The 25,006-nt window shown below is 36.8% G+C and overlaps 2 protein-coding genes and 4 pseudogenes across 2 annotated transcripts; all 6 read right to left on the reverse strand.

Moving 5' to 3' along the window:
• Window positions 1–972: 972 nt before the first annotated feature.
• Window positions 973–4,889, reverse strand: LOC118681395 (stalled ribosome sensor GCN1-like; annotated as a pseudogene).
• A 643-nt stretch (window positions 4,890–5,532) lies between these two features.
• Window positions 5,533–8,074, reverse strand: LOC138858899 (stalled ribosome sensor GCN1-like; annotated as a pseudogene).
• Window positions 8,075–8,448: 374 nt separating this feature from the next.
• Window positions 8,449–9,373, reverse strand: LOC138855785 (stalled ribosome sensor GCN1-like; annotated as a pseudogene).
• Window positions 9,351–13,482, reverse strand: LOC138855790 (stalled ribosome sensor GCN1-like; annotated as a pseudogene).
• A 634-nt stretch (window positions 13,483–14,116) lies between these two features.
• On the reverse strand, window positions 14,117–19,119 carry LOC138858898 (stalled ribosome sensor GCN1-like). The gene is given in 1 exon segment (XM_070112945.1): window positions 14,117–19,119. A coding segment is annotated over 1 exon segment (4,716 nt). The 5' UTR covers window positions 19,009–19,119; the 3' UTR covers window positions 14,117–14,292.
• Window positions 19,120–19,499: 380 nt separating this feature from the next.
• On the reverse strand, window positions 19,500–24,850 carry LOC138858895 (stalled ribosome sensor GCN1-like). Its single transcript, XM_070112942.1, is given in 1 exon segment — window positions 19,500–24,850. A coding segment is annotated over 1 exon segment (5,118 nt). The 5' UTR covers window positions 24,836–24,850; the 3' UTR covers window positions 19,500–19,717.
• Window positions 24,851–25,006: the final 156 nt, after the last annotated feature.

A 25,006-nucleotide genomic window follows, 5' to 3' on the forward strand; every position in this document is an offset into this window, starting at 1 on the left:
GACACTTATTACTATTAGATAGAGCTTTTGGGGAATTGAGCTCTTTGGAAGTTGGCGGCTTATTGCCTTGAGGGCAAGGAGAAGAGAGATTTATTAGGTCATTGGGCGGAGAGGTTCTTTTCTGTATAGAAGAACTAAGTGTTACTTCATCGGAAGGACGTTTACGCTTAGGAGCAGGTTTGGAGGACTCATGAGAATCATTCAGGCACTTAAAAGATTTGAACAATTTTTCGTAGTGCCTAAATTTTTTAGTGAGGGTTACAAGATCTCGACAGATTTCGTTAAGGCCATTGCGTATCTCCCTATAAACTTTAAATAGATCGATTTCAATAGATCTACAATTTAAACAGGACCAACGCAATCCCTTATAGTCGAGAATAGAATCTAAGATTCTACCTGTCAGTCCAGCACATTTAGTATGGGCACGCCCATCACAAAGCCAGCATGACTCGCCTTAAATGTTACAATTAGGAAAGTTACAAGACATAATAAACAACTAGAATGAAGATCAAATAAAAAAGTAAGTATAACATAATTTGATGGATGTAGAATAAATTAGTGTGTTAATAAAATATTAATAATAATAAATTCAATTAAGAACAAACGCAAAAATAATTTTTATTTTTTTTTATCAAAGTTCAAAACCAAGACCGTTTGAAAAAGCAATATAGCGAGCAGTTTTAGATGCAGAATTAAAGTTTAAAAATAAACACAATTACAGCTTTACAGCTTGAAGTGTTGCCACCTATATGCTTCTCGTAATTTGAAATAAAGTTTTGCCAACGATTCAGCTGCGATTGAACATGTAAGTAACTTTAATAATTGCATTAACAACTTATGAAAATGTAATGAAACTGCTTTAGGATTTCCTGCGAATGCCGTTTTTAACATAGATATGGCTTTTTAACCTTTTATAGAGAATGTTTATCTTTTATAAAATCTGTTCAATACAATAACTTAACAACAAAAATATTTTTATTTTTTTATTTCGAAATAAATAATTTATTCATTTACAGTACATAAGACAAAATCATTTCGGACAATTTTAATGTGGTGTATTCTTACATCTATAATTTTACTTCAATTCAATATTGTGTCATCAAATTCTTCGTCTTTACCAATAGCTTGGACAGCAACTTTACGCAAAACTTTGTTTACAACTTCATTTAAGGAATCCCTCGCGCCAACTTCTAAAAGTTGACAAACATAGCTAAAAGTAGTATCGTTATCACGGAGATGCAAAATTGAAACTAAAGCTATCCCAGAATTAGACTTTACATAACCATTTTTTTCTTTGGTACCGTTAACCAGCATTGGTACGAGCTGTTTAATAACATCTGGGCTCATTTTATCAATAGCTAACGTTTTTGCCAAGTAATTACAGCTTTTAGCAACAATCTGTTTTATTTCGTTGCACCACTGCTTGCAATATTTATTTTGTCTGATGAAATACTAGAAGTGATAAATTCTATCAACTTGGATTCATATTTCGAAGTAATAATTGCAGGACTCTCTTTCAATGCCACAAACAGGCTGCGGTTCGTCCGTGTTTTAATAATACGTCACCATTTCCAGCAACGAAGATATGAAGCTCTAATAAATCATCAACTTGTTGAATCGATAAATATTTCAAAAGTGCTCCTAAACAACCTGCAGAAGCAGATCGAGTAATTTCTTCTGAATGTCCTATCATATTTAGTAGAGTAGCGCTTAATTGTAGCTTTAAACATTCAGACATTTTTTCTCCAGCTAAATTAATACTTAAACGTATTTGCCGCTAACATAGTTTCTCGCATGGACGGGTCGTCATCAGATTTTATCCCATTGTGAATTTCATTAAATATTGAATCAGGCCGTGAATGTATGATAACCAACTCAGATATTGCTTGCCCAGCTTTCATGCGAACACTTCTGTTCGAGTCGTGTAAAGCCTTCAGAAATGTTGTTTGTAACTGCGGTAAAAATTGTTTCAACATGACTCCAACTTTTTTCAATAAAATAGCTAATGTTTCCAGTACAGCTGCCTTGACACCTGCATTAAAACGATCTCCTAGAATTCGAATTAACGGTCCAGTTATTTGAACAACAGATGGCTGTAAAGACTGAGCACTTGTTACAGAAATAATTTCACCTAATCCTTCGGCTGCATTTTCTTTAACATCTGGCATTCCATTCAAAATTGCTTCCCGAAAGACGGGAAGTAGAGGCGTAATTCCTGTCGGAAGGCAAAAGCCCGGCAGCTCGGAACCTTTAATTTCGCTCGAAGCAAACCGAACGGCTTGTCTAACGTCACACACTAGAGCAAATTGTTGGGTTGAATCTAAAGTTTTCACAACTGAGTTTAACGCATCCCATGAATTTTGTAAAATGTCGCGATTGGAGTCAGCCATTAGGCGTAACAAACTGCGTAACAATTGTGGAACATATTGGGAATAATCACCTGTAGAGTGTGTACAGAATACACAAAGTAAACCTGACGCTGACTTTCTTATATTTATGCAATCAGATTTTGCTGACATCATTAGAGTGTCGACAATTTTCCGAACACCGATTTCGTCTGTAACTGACAGTATTACTGCTTGACAATAATCTAATTCTTGGTACTCATAGGCAGTTCCTTGTGCATCGGAAAGTGCATGTAGCAAAGCATCCAGACTTTTTGGAAGGTACTTTTTTAATGCATCCCCTGCCACCGAAACTAATATGGAAAGGGCTTTTGTATTTACTGGAGTTGATGTTAATTGGGGAACAAGATATGGCAATACCACTCGAGATTTAATTATCATCACTTGGCGAAGGCCATCTAATGTATATTCTGCTACAGCTGGATCAGGGTCATTCAACCCCTTAAGCATTGAAGGTAAAATATCGTCTAAAGCACGTGAGCCAACAGTTGAATGTAAAGATTCAAAAGTTTTTGCCGCGGCTCCTCTCACCTCAGGTAAAGGATCCGATAAAGCTTTTCTTAATGTTGGAACTAGACTGTTAACGAACGACAATGCCATTTTTTTAGAAGTTGAGGTCATTATTTCCGATAGGTCAATGCAAACTCCTTGACTTTGATCTGGATGTTCCGATTTAAGTCCCTTCTCTAATATTGGTATTATTTCGGGAAGTACTCTCTCTCCCAATTTTCTCACCAAATCTCCTAACGCTCGCGCAGCAACTTGACGTTTATCATAGCTGGTGCTTGCCAAACATCCTAATAGTAAACTAAATAATGTAGGTAAGATTTCCCATAGTGTGCGTGGTGTGTTTGTTACTACGACTTTCCAAACATGTAGTGACGCTTGTCGTACCATCAGTGATACATCACTCCGACCCATATAAAGGCCTGAAAGAACTCTATTTCGCCTTTCTTCGCCTAAAAATCTTATTATGGCAGTATGTGACTGTTCGGTTCCAAAATTATTATGCTTTTAATATAGGATTAATTATTTGGCCACTATAAGGAGTAAAATCCTCAGGGAAAGGCCTTGGCATATATATAAACATCATTATATATCCATCTTTCACATGTGAGGCAATATCTGTTCTCTCCGCAGTTGTGATAATATCTGGCATTAATTGATGCAACGTTTGCACTCCTAAACCGCCAACAACTTCGGCAAGACCTTGAGCAGCTCCACTGCGGTCGACACTACTAGATTCTGATGCCAAGGCTTGCATCAACCATGGTAGTAGATCTTCAAATGAAGATTCACCTATTCCACGAACCATAGCTCCTAATGCTCTCGCAGAGATGGCTCTAACCTCCGGCTCGGGATCAAGAAGAGACATCTTTAGACCAGGAATTATATTAGGCAAATATGGCAGTAAATCCTTTTGATCGGTAAGAGAGTACATATTACCTATGATTTGAGCTGCCATTTTTCGAGTCTCGGTAGATCTATCCATGAATGCTCTCTCAACCACAGGCATTATTAGAGCCAAAGATGGTGCATCTATAAAATGTACAAATTTTGTTTGAAGTAAACTGTGGAAACAATTTGAAGTATTTTTTGATGGATCTTCTAAAGCTGTCAATAATATAGGAACGATAGCTTGAATTTCGGGATTTTTTATTACGGATCCTATTACTTTGATTGCGTCAGCACCAGCTTCCTGCACTTTAGTATGCGAGTCACCAAGTACTTCGATTAGTTTTGGAACTATGTTAGGTAAACATGATGACAATTGTTTGGGTGCACAAAATGCCATAGCTCCCAGAAGTTCAACCGAAGCTGTCTTCGTTCGCCAAAAATCTTCATCTAAAGCATTAAGTAACGATGGAAGAACAAGTTTAACTCCATGTGCCGAAAGTTTACCCATAACTACTTTTGCCGTATCATCAGCTGCTTGCCTAACGTATTGAGACGAGTCTCCAAAGCATTGCAATAGATGAGGTAGTACATGAACAATGTAAGGCTCAAATAAACGTCCAAGGGTTGTACATAATACTTCAAAAGCCAAAAATGCACCTTCCCGTGATTTATAATTTTTTTCCTCTTGTATAAATTTTGTTAATTTTGACATTATATCGAATTGTTTCAATGACAAAATTCCCAAGCCTTTCACAATGAACGCAATTCCATAAGCTGCACCCCTCCGCTCTCCATACTTATCAGATTTTATTAGTTGTTGCAATAATTTCAGGAGCTTTATCTTTCACCGATTCGAATATCATAAGCTTCTAAGTGTCGAGCTAATCAAAACAAAATAACTTTTTTAATAATTTTCAGAACCCTCAATGAAACTTCTCTTACTGACTCTTTGCTGCTTTCCAACGAATTTAAAAATAGCTCTATCTCATCGTTAGTAGCATATGCACAGTAGTCTTCCCTAGAACTTAAGTTTGCCACTTCCAAAAGTCCACCTACGGCTTGTGTTTGAACTCTGCCTTGGTACATATTTATAAAATTGAGTAGTAATTTCGACATTTCTAAAAGAGGCATGTACTTAGGATGGTTGTAGTCTGTCACTTCACCAAACACCGTAAAGCCTCTAATTTGAGCATGACATTCAATCAATTGAATACCAATCAACAACAATTCTTCGCTGTTCACTACGAAATTTGTCGCAAACGCTCGTTTTAAAAACTCGAATGTATATGTATGTGAAGGACGGTGCGCTAAATAGAGTGTTTGATGTATTTTTATGTCCATCAGTATGACGGTATATTAAGAGTTTATGGATGTTGAGTAAAATACTTTCAATGATCTCGTTCATATCGTTTGTTATCCATTCATTTGGCAAATCTATCCGTGGGTTTTCTAATCGTACGGTCATTACAGCAATATCTCTACCCAAGTCAAAGCTATCTTCAAAGCATGCTTCTCGAAATTTGAAATAAAGTTTTGCCAACGATTCAGCTGCGATTGGACATGTAAGTAACTTTAATAATTGCATTAATAACTTATCAAAATGTAATGTAACTGCTTTAGGATTTCCTGCGAATGCCGCCTTTAACATAGACATGGCACTTTTTAACTTTTTATTGAGAATGTTTATCTTTTATTAAATCTATTCAATACAATAACTTAACAACAAAAATATTTTTATTTTTTTATTTCGAAATAAATAATTTATTCATTTACAGTACATAAGATTAAATCATTTCGGACAATTTTAATAGGGTGTATTCTTACATCTATAATTTTACTTCAATTCAATATTGTGTCATCAAATTCTTCGTCTTTACCAATAGCTTGGACAGCAACTTTACGCAAAACTTTGTTTACCACTTCATTTAAGGAATCCCTCGCGCCAACTTCTAAAAGTTGACAAACATAGCTAAAAGTAGTATCGTTATCACGGAGATGCAAAATTGAAACTAAAGCTATCTCGGAATTAGACTTTACATAACCATTTTTTTCTTTGGTACCGTTAACCAGCATTGGTACGAGCTGTTTAATAACATCTGGGCTCATCTTATCAATAGCTAACGTTTTTGCCAAGTAATTACAGCTTTTAGCAACAATCTGTTTTATTTCGTTGCTTTTGTGATTCATAGCCCTTGTAAAGCATGAAACTATTATTGGAGAGCACATAATATCATTCGATATATAATAGTGCAATAAACACGTCATTGCGCGAACACCACTGCTTGCAATATTTATTTTGTCTGATGAAATACTAGAAGTGATAAATTCTATCAACTTGGATTCATATTTCAAAGCAATAATTGCAGGACTCTCTTTCAATGCCACAAACAATGCTCTAATAAATCATCAACTTGTTGGATTGATAAATATTTCAAAAGTGCTCCTAAACAACCTGCAGAAGCAGACCGAGTAATTTCTTCTGAAGGTCCTATCATATTTAGTAGAGTAGCGCTTAATTGTAGCTTTAAACATTCAGACATTTTTTCTCCAGCTAAATAAATACTTAAACGTATTGCCGCTAAAATAGTTTCTCGCATGGACGGGTCGTCATTAGATTTTATCCCATTGTGAATTTCATTAAATATTGAATCAGGCCGTGAATGTATGATAACCAATTCAGATATTGCTTGCCCAGCTTTCATGCGAACACTTCTGTTCGAGTCGTGTAAAGCCTTCAGAAATGTTATTTGTAACTGCGGTAAAAATTGTTTCAACATGACTCCAACTTTTTTCAATAAAATAGCTAATGTTTCCAGTACAGCTGCCTTGACACCTGCATTAAAACGATCTCCTAGAATTCGAATTAACGGTCCAGTTATTTAAACAACAGATGGCTGTAAAGACTGAGCACTGGTTAGAGAAATAATTTCACCTAACCCTTCGGCTGCATTTTCTTTAACATCTGGCATTCCATTCAAAATTGCTTCCGGAAAGACGGGAAGTAGAGGCGTAATTCCTTTCGGAAGGCAAATGCCCGGCAGCTCGAAACCTTTAATTTCGCTCGAAGCAAACCGAACATCTTGTCTAACGTCACATACAAGAGAAATTTGTTGGGTTGAATCTAAAGTTTTCACAACTGAGTTTAACGCATCCCATGAATTTTGTAAAATGTCGCGATTGGAATCAGCCATTAGGCGTAATAAACTGCGTAACAATTGTGGAACATATTGGGAATAATCACCTGGAGAGTGTGTACAGAATACACAAAGTAAACTTGACGCCGACTTTCTTATATTTATGCAATCAGATTTTGCTGACATCATTAGAGTGTCGACAATTGTCCGAACACCGATTTCGTCTGTAACTGACAGTATTACTGCTTGACAATAATCTAATTCTTGGTACTCATAGGCAGTTCCTTGTGCATCGGAAAGTGCATGTAGCAAAGCATCCAGAATTTTTTAAAGGTACTTTGTTAATGCATCCCCTGCCACCGAAACTAATATGGAAAGGGCTTTTGTATTTACTGGAGTTGATGTTAATTGGGGAACAAGATATGGCAATACCACTCGAGATTTAATTATCATCACTTGGCGAAGGCCATCTAATGTATATTCTGCAACAGTTGGATCAGGGTCATTCAACCCCTCAAGCATTGAAGGTAAAATATCGTCTAAAGCACGTGAGCCAACAGTTGAATGTAAAGATTCAAAAGTTTTTGCCGCGGCTCCTCTCACCTCAGGTAAAGGATCCGATAAAGCTCTTCTTACTGTTGGAACTAGACTTTTAACGAACGACAATACCATTTCTTTAGAAGTTGAGGTCATTATTTCCGATAGGCCAATGCAAACTCCTTGACGTTGATCTGGATGTTCCGAATTAAGTCCCTTCTCTAATATTGGTATTATTTCGGGAAGTACTCTCTCCCCCAATTTTCTCACCAAATCTCCTAACGTTCGCGCAGCCACTTGACGTTTATCATAGCTGGTGCTTGCCAAACATCCTAATAGTAAACTAAATAATGTAGGTAAGATTTCCCTTAGTGTGCGTGGTGTGTTTGTTACTACGACTTTCCAAACATGTAGTGACGCTTGTCGTACCATCAGTGATACATCACTCCGGCCCATATAAAGGCCTGAAAGAACTCTATTTCGCCTTTCTTCGCCTAAAAATCTTATTATGGCAGTATGTGACTGTTCGGTTCCAAAATTATCATCTTCACTTGCCGTTTCTGTAGTCATTTTTCCAGATACGCCTGATATTCTGTATAGCAAATCTCCTAATAATTGAACAGAACTAAACCGTATTCTCAAAGCATTGCAATAGATGAGGTAGTACATGAACAATGTAAGGCTCAAATAAACGTCCAAGGGTTGTACATAATACTTCAAAAGCCAAAAATGCACCTTCCCGTGATTTATAATTTTTTTCCTCTTGTATAAATTTCGTTAATTTTGACATTATATCGAATTGTTTCAATGACAAAATTCCCAAGCCTTTCACAATGAACGCAATTCCATAAGCTGCACCCCTCCGCTCTCCATACTTATCAGATTTTATTAGTTGTTGCAATAATTTCTTTATAATTTCAGGAGCTTTATCTTTCACCGATTCGAATATCATAAGCTTCTAAGTGTCGAGCTAATCAAAACAAAATAACTTTTTTAATAATTTTCAGAACCCTCAATGAAACTTCTCTTACTGACTCTTTGCTGCTTTCCAACGAATTTAAAAATAGCTCTATCTCATCGTTAGTAGCATATGCACAGTAGTCTTCCCCAGAACTTAAGTTTGCCACTTCCAAAAGTCCACCTACGGCTTGTGTTTGAACTCTGCCTTGGTACATATTATATAATAAAATTGAGTAGTAATTTCGACATTTCTAAAAGAGGCATGTACTTAGGATGGTTGTAGGCTGTCACGTCACCAAACACCGTAAAGCCTCTAATTTGAGCATGACATTCAATCAATTGAATACCATGACATTCAATCAATTGACAACAATTCTTCGCTGTTCACTACGAAATTTGTCGCAAACGCTCGTTTTAAAAACTCGAATGTATATGTATGTGAAGGACGGTGCGCTAAATAGAGTGTTTGATGTATTTTTATGTCCATCAGTATGACGGTATATTAAGAGTTTATGGATGTTGAGTAAAATACTTTCAATGATCTCGTTCATATCGTTTGTTATCCATTCATTTGGCAAATCTATCCGTGGGTTTTCTAATCGTACGGTCATTACAGCAATATCTCTACCCAAGTCAAAGCTATCTTCAAAGCATGCTTCTCGAAATTTGAAATAAAGTTTTGCCAACGATTCAGCTGCGATTGGACATGTAAGTAACTTTAATAATTGCATTAATAACTTATCAAAATGTAATGAAACTGCTTTTGGATTTCCTGCGAATGCCGCCTTTAACATAGACATGGCACTTTTTAACTTTTTATTGAGAATGTTTATCTTTTATTAAATCTATTCAATACAATAACTTAACAACAAAAATATTTTTATTTTTTTATTTCGACATAAATAATTTCTTCATTTACAGTACATAAGACAAAATCATTTCGGACAATTTTAATAGGGTGTATTCTTACATCTATAATTTTACTTCAATTCAATATTGTGTCATCAAATTCTTCGTATTTACCAATAGCTTGGACAGCAACTTTACGCAAAACTTTGTTTACAACTTCATTTAAGGAATCCCTCGCGCCAACTTCTAAAAGTTGACAAACATAGCTAAAAGTAGTATCGTTATCACGGAGATGCAAAATTGAAACTAAAGCTATCTCAGAATTAGACTTTACATAACCATTTTTTTCTTTGGTACCGTTAACTAGCATTGGTACGAGCTGTTTAATAACATCTGGGCTCATCTTATCAATAGCTAACGTTTTTGCCAAGTAATTACAGCTTTTAGCAACAATCTGTTTTATTTCGTTGCTTTTGTGATTCATAGCCCTTGTAAAGCATGAAACTATTATTGGAGAGCACATAATATCATTCGACATATAATAGTGCAATAAACACGTCATTGCGCGAACACCACTGCTTGCAATATTTATTTTGTCTGATGAAATACTAGAAGTGATAAATTCTATCAACTTGGATTCATATTTCGAGGTAATAATTGCAGGACTCTCTTTCAATGCCACAAACAGGGCTGCGGTTCGTCCGTGTTTTAATAATACGTCACCATTTCCAGCAACGAAGATATGAAGCTCTAATAAATCATCAACTTATTGAATCGATAAATATTTCAAAAGTGCTCCTAAACAACCTGCAGAAGCAGATCGACTAATTTCTTCTGAATGTCCTATCATATTTAGTAGAGTAGCGCTTAATTGTAGCTTTAAACATTCAGACATTTTTTCTCCAGCTAAATTAATACTTAAACGTATTGCCGCTAACATAGTTTCTCGCATGGACGGGTCGTCATTAGATTTTATCCCATTGTGAATTTCATTAAATATTGAATCAGGCCGTGAATGTATGATAACCAATTCAGATATTGCTTGCCCAGCTTTCATGCGAACACTTCTGTTCGAGTCGTGTAAAGCCTTCAGAAATGTTGTTTGTAACTGCGGTAAAAATTGTTTCAACATGACTCCAACTTTTTTCAATAAAATAGCTAATGTTTCCAGTACAGCTGCCTTGACACCTGCATTAAAACGATCTCCTAGAATTCGAATTAACGGTCCAGTTATTTGAACAACAGATGGCTGTAAAGACTGAGCACTGGTTAGAGAAATAATTTCACCTAACCCTTCGGCTGCATTTTCTTTAACATCTGGCATTCCATTCAAAATTGCTTCCCGAAAGACGGGAAGTAGAGGCGTAATTCCTTTCGGAAGGCAAAAGCCCGGCAGCTCGGAACCTTTAATTTCGCTCGAAGCAAACCGAATGGCTTGTCTAACGTCACACACTAGAGAAATTTGTTGGGTTGAATCTAAAGTTTTCACAACTGAGTTTAACGCATCCCATGAATTTTGTAAAATGTCGCGATTGGAATCAGCCATTAGGCGTAATAAACTGCGTAACAATTGTGGAACATATTGGGAATAATCACCTGGAGAGTGTGTACAGAATACACAAAGTAAACTTGACGCCGACTTTCTTATATTTATGCAATCAGATTTTGCTGACATCATTAGAGTGTCGACAATTGTCCGAACACCGATTTCGTCTGCAACTGACAGTATTACTGCTTGACAATAATCTAATTCTTGGTACTCATAGGCAGTTCCTTGTGCATCGGAAAGTGCATGTAGCAAAGCATCCAGAATTTTTGGAAGGTACTTTGTTAATGCATCCCCTGCCACCGAAACTAATATGGAAAGGGCTTTTGTATTTACTGGAGTTGATGTTAATTGGGGAACAAGATATGGCAATACCACTCGAGATTTAATTGTCATCACTTGGCGAAGGCCATCTAATGTATATTCTGCAACAGTTGGATCAGGGTCATTCAACCCCTCAAGCATTGAAGGTAAAATATCGTCTAAAGCACGTGAGCCAACAGTTGAATGTAAAGATTCAAAAGTTTTTGCCGCGGCTCCTCTCACCTCAGGCAAAGGATCCGATAAAGCTCTTCTTACTGTTGGAACTAGACTGTTAACGAACGACAATATCATTTCTTTAGAAGTTGAGGTCATTATTTCCGATAGGCCAATGCAAACTCCTTGACGTTGATCTGGATGTTCCGATCTCCTAACGTTCGCGCAGCAACTTGACGTTTATCATAGCTGGTGCTTGCCAAACACCCTAATAGTAAACTAAATAATGTAGGTAAGATTTCCCTTAGTGTGCGTGGTGTGTTTGTTACTACGACTTTCCAAACATGTATACATATAAAGGCCTGGAAGAACTCTATTTCGCCTTTCTTCGCCTAAAAATCTTATTATGGCAGTATGTGACTGTTCGGTTCCAAAATTATCAGCTTCACTTGCCGTTTCTGTAGTCATTTTTCCAGATACGCCCGATATTCTGTATAGCAAATCTCCTAATAATTGAACAGAACTAAACCGTATTCTCCAGTTATCATCAAATAAACCCTTTTCTAGTTCAGGAAGAAGAACATCACTGCTGATTCGGCGTACAAATTCACTATGCGTTGCCCCGCTTTTAATGCCGTGTCCCGAACATACTCATTCTCATCAGCCAATGCTTTTAATATAGGATTAATTATTTGGCCAATATAAGGAGTAAAATCTTTAGGGAAAGGCCCTGGCATATATATAAACATATTATATATCCATCTTTCACATGTGGGGCAATATCTGTTCTCTCCGCAGTTGTGATAATATCTGGCATTAATTGATGCAACTTTTGCACTCCTAAACCGCCAACAACTTCGGCAAGTCCTTGAGCAGCTCCACTGTGGTCGACACTACTAGATTCTGATGTCAAGGTTTGCATCAACCATGGTAGTAGATCTTCAAATGAAGATTCACCTATTCCACGAACCATAGCTCCTAATGCTCTCGCAGAGATGGCTCTAACCTCCGGCACGGGATCAAGAAGAGACATCTTTAGACCAGGAATTATATTAGGCAAATATGGCACTAAATCCTTTTGATCGGTAAGAGAGTACATATTACCTATGATTTGAGCTGCCATTTTTCGAGTCTCGGTAGATCTATCCATGAATGCTCTCTCAACCACAGGCATTATTAGAGCCAAAGATGGTGCATCTATAAAATGTACAAATTTTGTTTGAAGTAAACTGTGCAAACAATTTGAAGTATTTTTTGATGGATCTTCTAAAGCTGTCAATAATATAGGAACGATAGCTTGAATTTCGGGATTTTTTATTACGGATCCTATTACTTTGATTGCGTCAGCACCAGCTTCCTGCACTTTAGTATGCGAGTCACCAAGTACTTCGATTAGTTTTGGAACTATGTTAGGTAAACATGATGACAATTGTTTGGGTGCACAAAATGCCATAGCTCCGAGGAGTTCAACCGAAGCTGTCTTCGTTCGCCAGGAATCTTCATCTAAAGCATTAAGTAACGATGGAAGAACAAGTTTAACTCCATGTGCCGAAAGTTTACCCATAACTACTTTTGCCGTATCATCAGCTGCTTGCCTAACGTATTGAGACGAGTCTCCAAAGCATTGCAATAGATGAGGTAGTACATGAACAATGTAAGGCTCAAATAAACGTCCAAGGGTTGTACATAATACTTCAAAAGCCAAAAATGCACCTTCCCGTGATTTATAATTTTTTTCCTCTTGTATAAATTTCGTTAATTTTGACATTATATCGAATTGTTTCAATGACAAAATTCCCAAGCCTTTCACAATGAACGCAATTCCATAAGCTGCACCCCTCCGCTCTCCATACTTATCAGATTTTATTAGTTGTTGCAATAATTTCTTTATAATTTCAGGAGCTTTATCTTTCACCGATTCGAATATCATAAGCTTCTAAGTGTCGAGCTAATCAAAACAAAATAACTTTTTTAATAATTTTCAGAACCCTCAATGAAACTTCTCTTACTGACTCTTTGCTGCTTTCCAACGAATTTAAAAATAGCTCTATCTCTTCGTTAGTAGCATATGCACAGTAGTCTTCCCCAGAACTTAAGTTTGCCACTTCCAAAAGTCCACCTACGGCTTGTGTTTGAACTCTGCCTTGGTACATATTTATAAAATTGAGTAGTAATTTCGACATTTCTAAAAGAGGCATGTACTTAGGATGGTTGTAGTCTGGCACTTCACCAAACACCGTAAAGCCTCTAATTTGAGCATGACATTCAATCAATTGAATACCAATCAACAACAATTCTTCGCTGTTCACTACGAAATTTGTCGCAAACTCTCGTTTTAAAAACTCGAATGTATATGTATGTGAAGGACGGTGCGCTAAATAGAGTGTTTGATGTATTTTTATGTCCATCAGTATGACGGTATATTAAGAGTTTATGGATGTTGAGTAAAATACTTTCAATGATCTCGTTCATATCGTTTTTTATCCATTCATTTGGCAAATCTATCCGTGGGTTTTCTAATCGTACGGTCATTACAGCAATATCTCTACCCAAGTCAAAGCTATCTTCAAAGCATGCTTCTCGAAATTTGAAATAAAGTTTTGCCAACGATTCAGCTGCGATTGGACATGTAAGTAACTTTAATAATTGCATTAATGTTTATCTTTTATTAAATCTATTCAATACAATAACTTAAAAACAAAAATATTTTTATTTTTTTATTTCGAAATAAATAATTTATTCACTTACAGTACATAAGACAAAATCATTTCGGACAATTTTAATAGGGTGTATTCTTACATCATTGTGTCATCAAATTCTTCGTCTTTACCAATAGCTTGGACAGCAACTTTACGCAAAACTTTGTTTACAACTTCATTTAAGGAATCCCTCGCGCCAACTTCTAAAAGTTGACAAACATAGCTAAAGGTAGTATCGTTCTCACGGAGATGCAAAATTGAAACTAAAGCTATCTCAGAATTAGACTTTACATAACCATTTTTTCTTTGGTACCGTTAACTAGCATTGGTACGAGCTGTTTAATAACATCTGGGCTCATCTTATCAATAGCTAACGTTTTTGCCAAGTAATTACAGCTTTTAGCAACAATCTGTTTTATTTCGTTGCTTTTGTGATTCATAGCCCTTGTAAAGCATGAAACTATTATTGGAGAGCACATAATATCATTCGATATATAATAGTGCAATAAACACGTCATTGCGCGAACACCACTGCTTGCAATATTTATTTTGTCTGATGAAATACTAGAAGTGATAAATTCTATCAACTTGGATTCATATTTCGAAGTAATAATTGCAGGACTCTCTTTCAATGCCACAAACAGGGCTGGGGTTCGTCCGTGTTTTACTAATACGTCACCATTTCCAGCAACGAAGATATGAAGCTCTAATAAATCATCAACTTATTGAATCGATAAATATTTCAAAAGTGCTCCTAAACAACCTGCAGAAGCAGATCGAGTAATTTCTTCTGAATGTCCTATCATATTTAGTATAGTAGCGCTTAATTGTAGCTTTAAACATTCAGACATTTTTTCTCCAGCTAAATTAATACTTAAACGTATTGCCGCTAACATAGTTTCTCGCATGGACGGGTCGTCATTAGATTTTATCCCATTGTGAATTTCATTATATATTGAATCAGGCCGTGAATGTATGATAACCAATTCAGATATTGCTTGCCCAGCTTTCATGCGAACACTTCTGTTCGAGTCGTGTAAAGCCTTCAGAAATGTTGTTTGTAACTGCGGTAAAAATTGTTTCAACATGACTCCAACTTTTTTCAATAAAATAGCTAATGTTTCCAGTACAGCTGCCTTGACACCTGCATTAAAACGATCTCCTAGAATTCGAATTAACGGTCCAGTTATTTAAACAACAGATGGCTGTAAAGACTGAGCACTGGTTAGAGAAATAATTTCACCTAACCCTTCGGCTGCATTTTCTTTAACATCTGGCATTCCATTCAAAATTGCTTCCCGAAAGACGGGAAGTAGAGGCGTAATTCCTTTCGGAAGGCAAATGCCCGGCAGCTCGAAACCTTTAATTTCGCTCGAAGCAAACCGAACATCTTGTCTAACGTCACACACTAGAGAAATTTGTTGGGTTGAATCTAAAGTTTTCACAACTGAGTTTAACGCATCCCATGAATTTTGTAAAATGTCGCGATTGGAATCAGCCATTAGGCGTAATAAACTGCGTAACAATTGTGGAACATATTGGGAATAATCACCTGGAGAGTGTGTACAGAATACACAAAGTAAACTTGACGCCGACTTTCTTATATTTATGCAATCAGATTTTGCTGACATCATTAGAGTGTCGACAATTGTCCGAACACCGATTTCGTCTGTAACTGACAGTATTACTGCTTGACAATAATCTAATTCTTGGTACTCATAGGCAGTTCCTTGTGCATCGGAAAGTGCATGTAGCAAAGCATCCAGAAATTTTGGAAGGTACTTTGTTAATGCATCCCCTGCCACCGAAACTAATATGGAAAGGGCTTTTGTATTTACTGGAGTTGATGTTAATTGGGGAACAAGATATGGCAATACCACTCGAGATTTAATTGTCATCACTTGGCGAAGGCCATCTAATGTATATTCTGCAACAGTTGGATCAGGGTCATTCAACCTCTCAAGCATTGAAGGTAAAATATCGTCTAAAGCACGTGAGCCAACAGTTGAATGTAAAGATTCAAAAGTTTTTGCCGCGGCTCCTCTCACCTCAGGTAAAGGATCCGATAAAGCTCTTCTTACTGTTGGAACTAGACTGTTAACGAACGACAATACCATTTCTTTAGAAGTTGAGGTCATTATTTCCGATAGGCCAATGCAAACTCCTTGACGTTGATCTGGATGTTCCGAATTAAGTCCCTTCTCTAATATTGGTATTATTTCGGGAAGTACTCTCTCTCCCAATTTTCTCACCAAATCTCCTAACGTTCGCGCAGCAACTTGACGTTTATCATAGCTGGTGCTTGCCAAACATCCTAATAGTAAACTAAATAATGTAGGTAAAATTTCCCTTAGTGTGCGTGGTGTGTTTGTTACTACGACTTTCCAAACATGTAGTGACGCTTGTCGTACCACCATCAGTGATACATCACTCCGGCTCATATAAAGGCCTGAAAGAACTCTATTTCGCCTTTCTTCGCCTAAAAATCTTATTATGGCAGTATGTGACTGTTCGGTTCCAAAATTATCATCTTCACTTGCCGTTTCTGTAGTCATTTTTCCAGATACGTCCGATATTCTGTATAGCAAATCTCCTAATAATTGAACAGAACTAAACCGTATTCTCCAGTTATCATCAAATAAACCCTTTTCTAGTTCAGGAAGAAGAAGCATCACTGCTGATTCGGCGTACAAATTCACTATGCGTTGCCCCGCTTTTAATGCCGTGTCCCGAACATACTCATTCTCATCAGCCAATGCTTTTAATATAGGATTAATTATTTGGCCAATATAAGGAGTAAAATCTTTAGGGAAAGGCCCTGGCATATATATAAACATCATTATATATCCATCTTTCACATGTGGGGCAATATCTGTTCTCTCCGCAGTTGTGATAATATCTGGCATTAATTGATGCAACTTTTGCACTCCTAAACCGCCAACAACTTCGGCAAGACCTTGAGCAGCTCCACTGCGGTCGACACTACTAGATTCTGATGTCAAGGTTTGCATCAACCATGGTAGTAGATCTTCAAATGAAGATTCACCTATTCCACGAACCATAGCTCCTAATGCTCTCGCAGAGATGGCTCTAACCTCCGGCACGGGGTCAAGAAGAGACATCTTTAGACCAGGAATTATATTAGGCAAATATGGCACTAAATCCCTCTGATCGGTAAGAGAGTACATATAACCTATGATTTGAGCTGCCATTTTTCGAGTCTCGGTAGATCTATCCATGAATGCTCTCTCAACCACAGGCATTATTAGGGCCAAAGATGGTGCATCTATAAAATGTACAAATTTTGTTTGAAGTAAACTGTGCAAACAATTTCAAGTATTTTTTGATGGATCTTCTAAAGCTGTCAATAATATAGGAACGATAGCTTGAATTTCGGGATTTTTTATTACGGATCCTATTACTTTGAGTGCGTCAGCACCAGCTTCCTGCACTTTAGTATGCGAGTCACCAAGTACTTCGATTAGTTTTGGAACTATGTTAGGTAAACATGATGACAATTGTTTGCGTGCACAAAATGCCATAGCTCCCAGAAGTTTAACCGAAGCTGTCTTCGTTCGCCAAAAATCTTCATCTAAAGCATTAAGTAACGATGGAAGAACAAGTTTAACTCCATGTGCCGAAAGTTTACCCATAACTACTTTTGCCGTATCATCAGCTGCTTGCCTAACGTATTGAGACGAGTCTAAAAAGCATTGCAATAGATGAGGTAGTACATGAACAATATAAGGCTCAAATAAACGTCCAAGGGTTGTACATAATACTTCAAAAACAAAAAGTGCACCTTCCCGTGATTTATAATTTTTTTTTTCTTGTATAAATGTCGTTAATTTTGACATTATATCGAATTGTTTCAATGACAAAACTCCCAAGCCTTTCACAATGCCCGCAATTCCATAAGCTGCACCCCTCCGCTCTCCATACTTATCAGATTTTATTAGTTGTTGCAATAATTTCTTTATAATTTTAGGAGCTTTATCTTTCACCGATGAAACTAAATGTGGTAAGCAATTAGCCACGGCTTCTTGTACTTGCTGAGAAGGTGTTGACAGAGCTGAAATTAGTCTTCGCACTATAGGTTCAATTCGAATATCATCAGCTTCTAAGTGTCGAGCTAATGATCCCATTAAAATGACCACAGCTTGTCTAACGTTATCGAAGGTTTATGATTTCGGTGCTTTGTCTAAAAAGTCTTCGAAAACTGGTAACAAGTTGACTATAGTTTCTTGTCCATGACAATCCACTATACAAAGAGCAGATGCAAGCATTTCTTTATGGACAGTTTCATTACGATCTCTAAATCCTTGTGCTACCATAAATTGCATAATTTCATTAACGTCGTCAACATCAAAAAATTTGGAAACCTGTGATATTGATATGGCAATTCCTCTTCGAGGCTCCCATTGATCTATAGCAGGAAAAATTTCTCGATCGAATTGATCCAAGTTAGGAGGAATCATGGTCAATTTTTCTCTGTATATATCGAGTAAAGATTTTGCTGTATATTTTACCTGTTCATGATTAGTGGAAAGTAATTGCACAAGAGAAGCAGAAGCAGCTTTTTGTATACAAAGCTCCTTATGTGTGACAAGCAAAAGTACATCATCTAATTCAGGTGGTACAAATTTAGCCGATTCCCACAAATCTGAAGCTAATATGCGATTTTCACCCGAAGTGTCATATTTAGCAATCCACAATCGAAGTTTTAAACGAGAAATTAAATTTTGGTGCATTTCATTTTTAAACAAAATAACTTTTTTAATAATTTTCAGAACCCTCAATGAAACTTCTCTTACTGACTCTTTGCTGCTTTCCAACGAATTTAAAAATATCTCTATCTCATCGTTAGTAGCATATGCACAGTAGTCTTCCCCAGAACTTAAGTTTGCCACTTCCAAAAGTCCACCTACGGCTTGTGTTTGAACTCTGCCTTGGTACATATTTATAAAATTGAGTAGTAATTTCGACATTTCTAAACGAGGCATGTACTTAGGGTGGTTGTAGTCTGTCACTTCACCAAACACCGTAAAGCCTCTAATTTGAGCATGACTTTCAATCAATTGAATACCAATCAACAACAATTCTTCGCTGTTCACTACGAAAGTTGTCGCAAACGCTCGTTTTAAAAACTCGAATGTATATGTATGTAAAGGGCGGTGCGCTAAATAGAGTGTTTGATGTATTTTTATGTTCATCAGTATGACGGTATATTAAGAGTTTATGGATGTTGAGTAAAATACTTTCAATGATCTCGTTCATATCGTTTGTTATCCATTCATTTGGCAAATCTATCCGTGGGTTTTCTAATCGTACGGTCATTACAGCAATATCTCTACCCAAGTCAAAGCTATCTTCAAAGCATGCTTCTCGAAATTTGAAATAAAGTTTTTCCAACGATTCAGCTGCGATTGGACATGTAAGTAACTTTAATAATTGCATTAATAACTTATCAAAATGTAATGAAACTGCTTTAGGATTTCCTGCGAATGCCGCCTTTAACATAGACATGGCACTTTTTAACTTTTTATTGAGAATGTTTATCTTTTATTAAATCTATTCAATACAATAACTTAACAACAAAAATATTTTTATTTTTTTTATTTCGAAATAAATAATTTATTCATTTACAGTACATAAGACAAAATCATTTCGGACAATTTTAATAGGGTGTATTCTTACATCTATAATTTTACTTCAATTCAATATTGTGTCATCAAATTCTTCGTCTTTACCAATAGCTTGGACAGCAGCTTTACGCAAAACTTTGTTTACAACTTCATTTAAGGAATCCCTCGCGCCAACTTCTAAAAGTTGACAAACATAGCTAAAAGTAGTATCGTTATCACGGAGATGCAAAATTGAAACTAAAGCTATCTCAGAATTAGACTTTACATAACCATTTTTTTCTTTGGTACCGTTAACTAGCATTGGTACGAGCTGTTTAATAACATCTGGGCTCATCTTATCAATAGCTAACGTTTTTGCCAAGTAATTACAGCTTTTAGCAACAATCTGTTTTATTTCGTTGCTTTTGTGATTCATAGCCCTTGTAAAGCATGAAACTATTATTGGAGAGCACATAATATCATTCGACATATAATAGTGCAATAAACACGTCATTGCGCGAACACCACTGCTTGCAATATTTATTTTGTCTGATGAAATACTAGAAGTGATAAATTCTATCAACTTGGATTCATATTTCGAAGTAATAATTGCAGGACTCTCTTTCAATGCCACAAACAGGGCTGCGGTTCGTCCGTGTTTTAATAATACGTCACCATTTCCAGCAACGAAGATATGAAGCTCTAATAAATCATCAACTTGTTGAATCGATAAATATTTCAAAAGTGCTCCTAAACAACCTGCAGAAGCAGATCGACTAATTTCTTCTGAATGTCCTATCATATTTAGTAGAGTAGCGCTTAATTGTAGCTTTAAACATTCAGACATTTTTACTCCAGCTAAATTAATACTTAAACGTATTGCCGCTAACATAGTTTCTCGCATGGACGGGTCGTCATTAGATTTTATCCCATTGTGAATTTCATTAAATATTGAATCAGGCCGTGAATGTATGATAACCAATTCAGATATTGCTTGCCCAGCTTTCATGCGAACACTTCTGTTCGAGTCGTGTAAAGCCTTCAGAAATGTTGTTTGTAACTGCGGTAAAAATTGTTTCAACATGACTCCAACTTTTTTCAATAAAATAGCTAATGTTTCCAGTACAGCTGCCTTGACACCTGCATTAAAACGATCTCCTAGAATTCGAATTAACGGTCCAGTTATTTGAACAACAGATGGCTGTAAAGACTGAGCACTGGTTAGAGAAATAATTTCACCTAACCCTTCGGCTGCATTTTCTTTAACATCTGGCATTCCATTCAAAATTGCTTCCCGAAAGACGGGAAGTAGAGGCGTAATTCCTTTCGGAAGGCAAAAGCCCGGCAGCTCGGAACCTTTAATTTCGCTCGAAGCAAACCGAACGGCTTGTCTAACGTCACACACTAGAGAAATTTGTTGGGTTGAATCTAAAGTTTTCACAACTGAGTTTAACGCATCCCATGAATTTTGTAAAATGTCGCGATTGGAATCAGCCATTAGGCGTAATAAACTGCGTAACAATTGTGGAACATATTGGGAATAATCACCTGGAGAGTGAGTACAGAATACACAAAGTAAACTTGACGCCGACTTTCTTATATTTATGCAATCAGATTTTGCTGACATCATTAGAGTGTCGACAATTGTCCGAACACCGATTTCGTCTGTAACTGACAGTATTACTGCTTGACAATAATCTAATTCTTGGTACTCATAGGCAGTTCCTTGTGCATCGGAAAGTGCATGTAGCAAAGCATCCAGAATTTTTGGAAGGTACTTTGTTAATGCATCCCCTGCCACCGAAACTAATATGGAAAGGGCTTTTGTATTTACTGGAGTTGATGTTAATTGGGGAACAAGATATGGCAATACCACTCGAGATTTAATTGTCATCACTTGGCGAAGGCCATCTAATGTATATTCTGCAACAGTTGGATCAGGGTCATTCAACCCCTCAAGCATTGAAGGTAAAATATCGTCTAAAGCACGTGAGCCAACAGTTGAATGTAAAGATTCAAAAGTTTTTGCCGCGGCTCCTCTCACCTCAGGTAAAGGATCCGATAAAGCTCTTCTTACTGTTGGAACTAGACTGTTAACGAACGACAATACCATTTCTTTAGAAGTTGAGGTCATTATTTCCGATAGGCCAATGCAAACTCCTTGACGTTGATCTGGATGTTCCGAATTAAGTCCCTTCTCTAATATTGGTATTATTTCGGGAAGTACTCTCTCTCCCAATTTTCTCACCAAATCTCCTAACGTTCGCGCAACAACTTGACGTTTATCATAGCTGGTGCTTGCCAAACATCCTAATAGTAAACTAAATAATGTAGGTAAGATTTCCCTTAGTGTGCGTGGTGTGTTTGTTACTACGACTTTCCAAACATGTAGTGACGCTTGTCGTACCATCAGTGATACATCACTCCGACCCATATAAAGGCCTGAAAGAACTCTATTTCGCCTTTCTTCGCCTAAAAATCTTATTATGGCAGTATGTGACTGTTCGGTTCCAAAATTATCATCTTCACTTGCCGTTTCTGTAGTCATTTTTCCAGATACGCCCGATATTCTGTATAGCAAATCTCCTAATAATTGAACAGAACTAAACCGTATTCTCCAGTTATCATCAAATAAACCCTTTTCTAGTTCAGGAAGAAGAAGCATCACTGCTGATTCGGCGTACAAATTCACTATGCGTTGCCCCGCTTTTAATGCCGTGTCCCGAACATACTCATTCTCATCAGCCAATGCTTTTAATATAGGATTAATTATTTGGCCAATATAAGGAGTAAAATCTTTAGGGAAAGGCCCTGGCATATATATAAACATCATTATATATCCATCTTTCACATGTGGGGCAATATCTGTTCTCTCCGCAGTTGTGATAATATCTGGCATTAATTGATGCAACTTTTGCACTCCTAAACCGCCAACAACTTCGGCAAGACCTTGAGCAGCTCCACTGCGGTCGACACTACTAGATTCTGATGTCAAGGTTTGCATCAACCATGGTAGTAGATCTTCAAATGAAGATTCACCTATTCCACGAACCATAGCTCCTAATGCTCTCGCAGAGATGGCTCTAACCTCCGGCACGGGGTCAAGAAGAGACATCTTTAGACCAGGAATTATATTAGGCAAATATGGCACTAAATCCTTCTGATCGGTAAGAGAGTACATATTACCTATGATTTGAGCTGCCATTTTTCGAGTCTCGGTAGATCTATCCATGAATGCTCTCTCAACCACAGGCATTATTAGGGCCAAAGATGGTGCATCTATAAAATGTACAAATTTTGTTTGAAGTAAACTGTGAAAACAATTTGAAGTATTTTTTGATGGATCTTCTAAAGCTGTCAATAATATAGGAACGATAGCTTGAATTTCGGGATTTTTTATTACGGATCCTATTACTTTGAGTGCGTCAGCACCAGCTTCCTGCACTTTAGTATGCGAGTCACCAAGTACTTCGATTAGTTTTGAAACTATGTTAGGTAAACATGATGACAATTGTTTGCGTGCACAAAATGCCATAGCTCCCAGAAGTTTAACCGAAGCTGTCTTCGTTCGCCAAAAATCTTCATCTAAAGCATTAAGTAACGATGGAAGAACAAGTTTAACTCCATGTGCCGAAAGTTTACCCATAACTACTTTTGCCGTATCATCAGCTGCTTGCCTAACGTGTTGAGACGAGTCTCCAAAGCATTGCAATAGATGAGGTAGTACATGAACAATATAAGGCTCAAATAAACGTCCAAGGGTTGTACATAATACTTCAAAAACAAAAAGTGCACCTTCCCGTGATTTATAATTTTTTTTCTCTTGTATAAATGTCGTTAATTTTGACATTATATCGAATTGTTTCAATGACAAAATTCCCAAGCCTTTCACAATGCCCGCAATTCCATAAGCTGCACCCCTCCGCTCTCCATACTTATCAGATTTTATTAGTTGTTGCAATAATTTCTTTATAATTTCAGGAGCTTTATCTTTCACCGATGAAACTAAATGTGGTAAGCAATTAGCCACGGCTTCTTGTACTTGCTGAGAAGGTGTTGGCAGAGCTGAAATTAGTCTTCGCACTATAGGTTCAATTCGAATATCATCAGCTTCTAAGTGTCGAGCTAATGATCCCATTAAAATGACCACAGCTTGTCTAACGTTATCGAAGGTTTGTGATTTCGGTGCTTTGTCTAAAAAGTCTTCGAAAACTGGTTACAAGTTGACTATAGTTTCTTGTCCATGACAATCCACTATACAAAGAGCAGATGCAAGCATTTCTTTATGGACAGTTTCATTACGATCTCTAAATCCTTGTGCTACCATAAATTGCATAATTTCATTAACGTCGTCAACATCAAAAAATTTGGAAACCTGTGATATTGATATGGCAATTCCTCTTCGAGGCTCCCATTGATCTATAGCAGGAAAAATTTCTCGATCGAATTGATCCAAGTTAGGAGGAATCATGGTCAATTTTTCTCTGTATATATCGAGTAAAGATTTTGCTGTATATTTTACCTGTTCATGATTAGTGGAAAGTAATTGCACAAGAGAAGCAGAAGCAGCTTTTTGTATACAAAGCTCCTTATGTGTGACAAGCAAAAGTACATCATCTAATTCAGGTGGTACAAATTTAGCCGATTCCCACAAATCTGAAGCTAATATGCGATTTTCACCCGAAGTGTCATATTTAGCAATCCACAATCGAAGTTTTAAACGAGAAATTAAATTTTGGTGCATTTCATTTTTAAACAAAATAACTTTTTTAATAATTTTCAGAACCCTCAATGAAACTTCTCTTACTGACTCTTTGCTGCTTTCCAACGAATTTAAAAATATCTCTATCTCATCGTTAGTAGCATATGCACAGTAGTCTTCCCCAGAACTTAAGTTTGCCACTTCCAAAAGTCCACCTACGGCTTGTGTTTGAACTCTGCCTTGGTACATATTTATAAAATTGAGTAGTAATTTCGACATTTCTAAACGAGGCATGTACTTAGGGTGGTTGTAGTCTGTCACTTCACCAAACACCGTAAAGCCTCTAATTTGAGCATGACTTTCAATCAATTGAATACCAATCAACAACAATTCTTCGCTGTTCACTACGAAATTTGTCGCAAACGCTCGTTTTAAAAACTCGAATGTATATGTATGTGAAGGACGGTGCGCTAAATAGAGTGTTTGATGTATTTTTATGTCCATCAGTATGACGGTATATTAAGAGTTTATGGATGTTGAGTAAAATACTTTCAATGATCTCGTTCATATCGTTTGTTATCCATTCATTTGGCAAATCTATCCGTGGGTTTTCTAATCGTACGGTCATTACAGCAATATCTCTACCCAAGTCAAAGCTATCTTCAAAGCATGCTT

This window comes from Bactrocera oleae, chromosome 2 (assembly GCF_042242935.1).
Source record: "Bactrocera oleae isolate idBacOlea1 chromosome 2, idBacOlea1, whole genome shotgun sequence".
In the NCBI taxonomy this organism is placed as follows: Eukaryota; Metazoa; Arthropoda; class Insecta; order Diptera; family Tephritidae; genus Bactrocera; species Bactrocera oleae.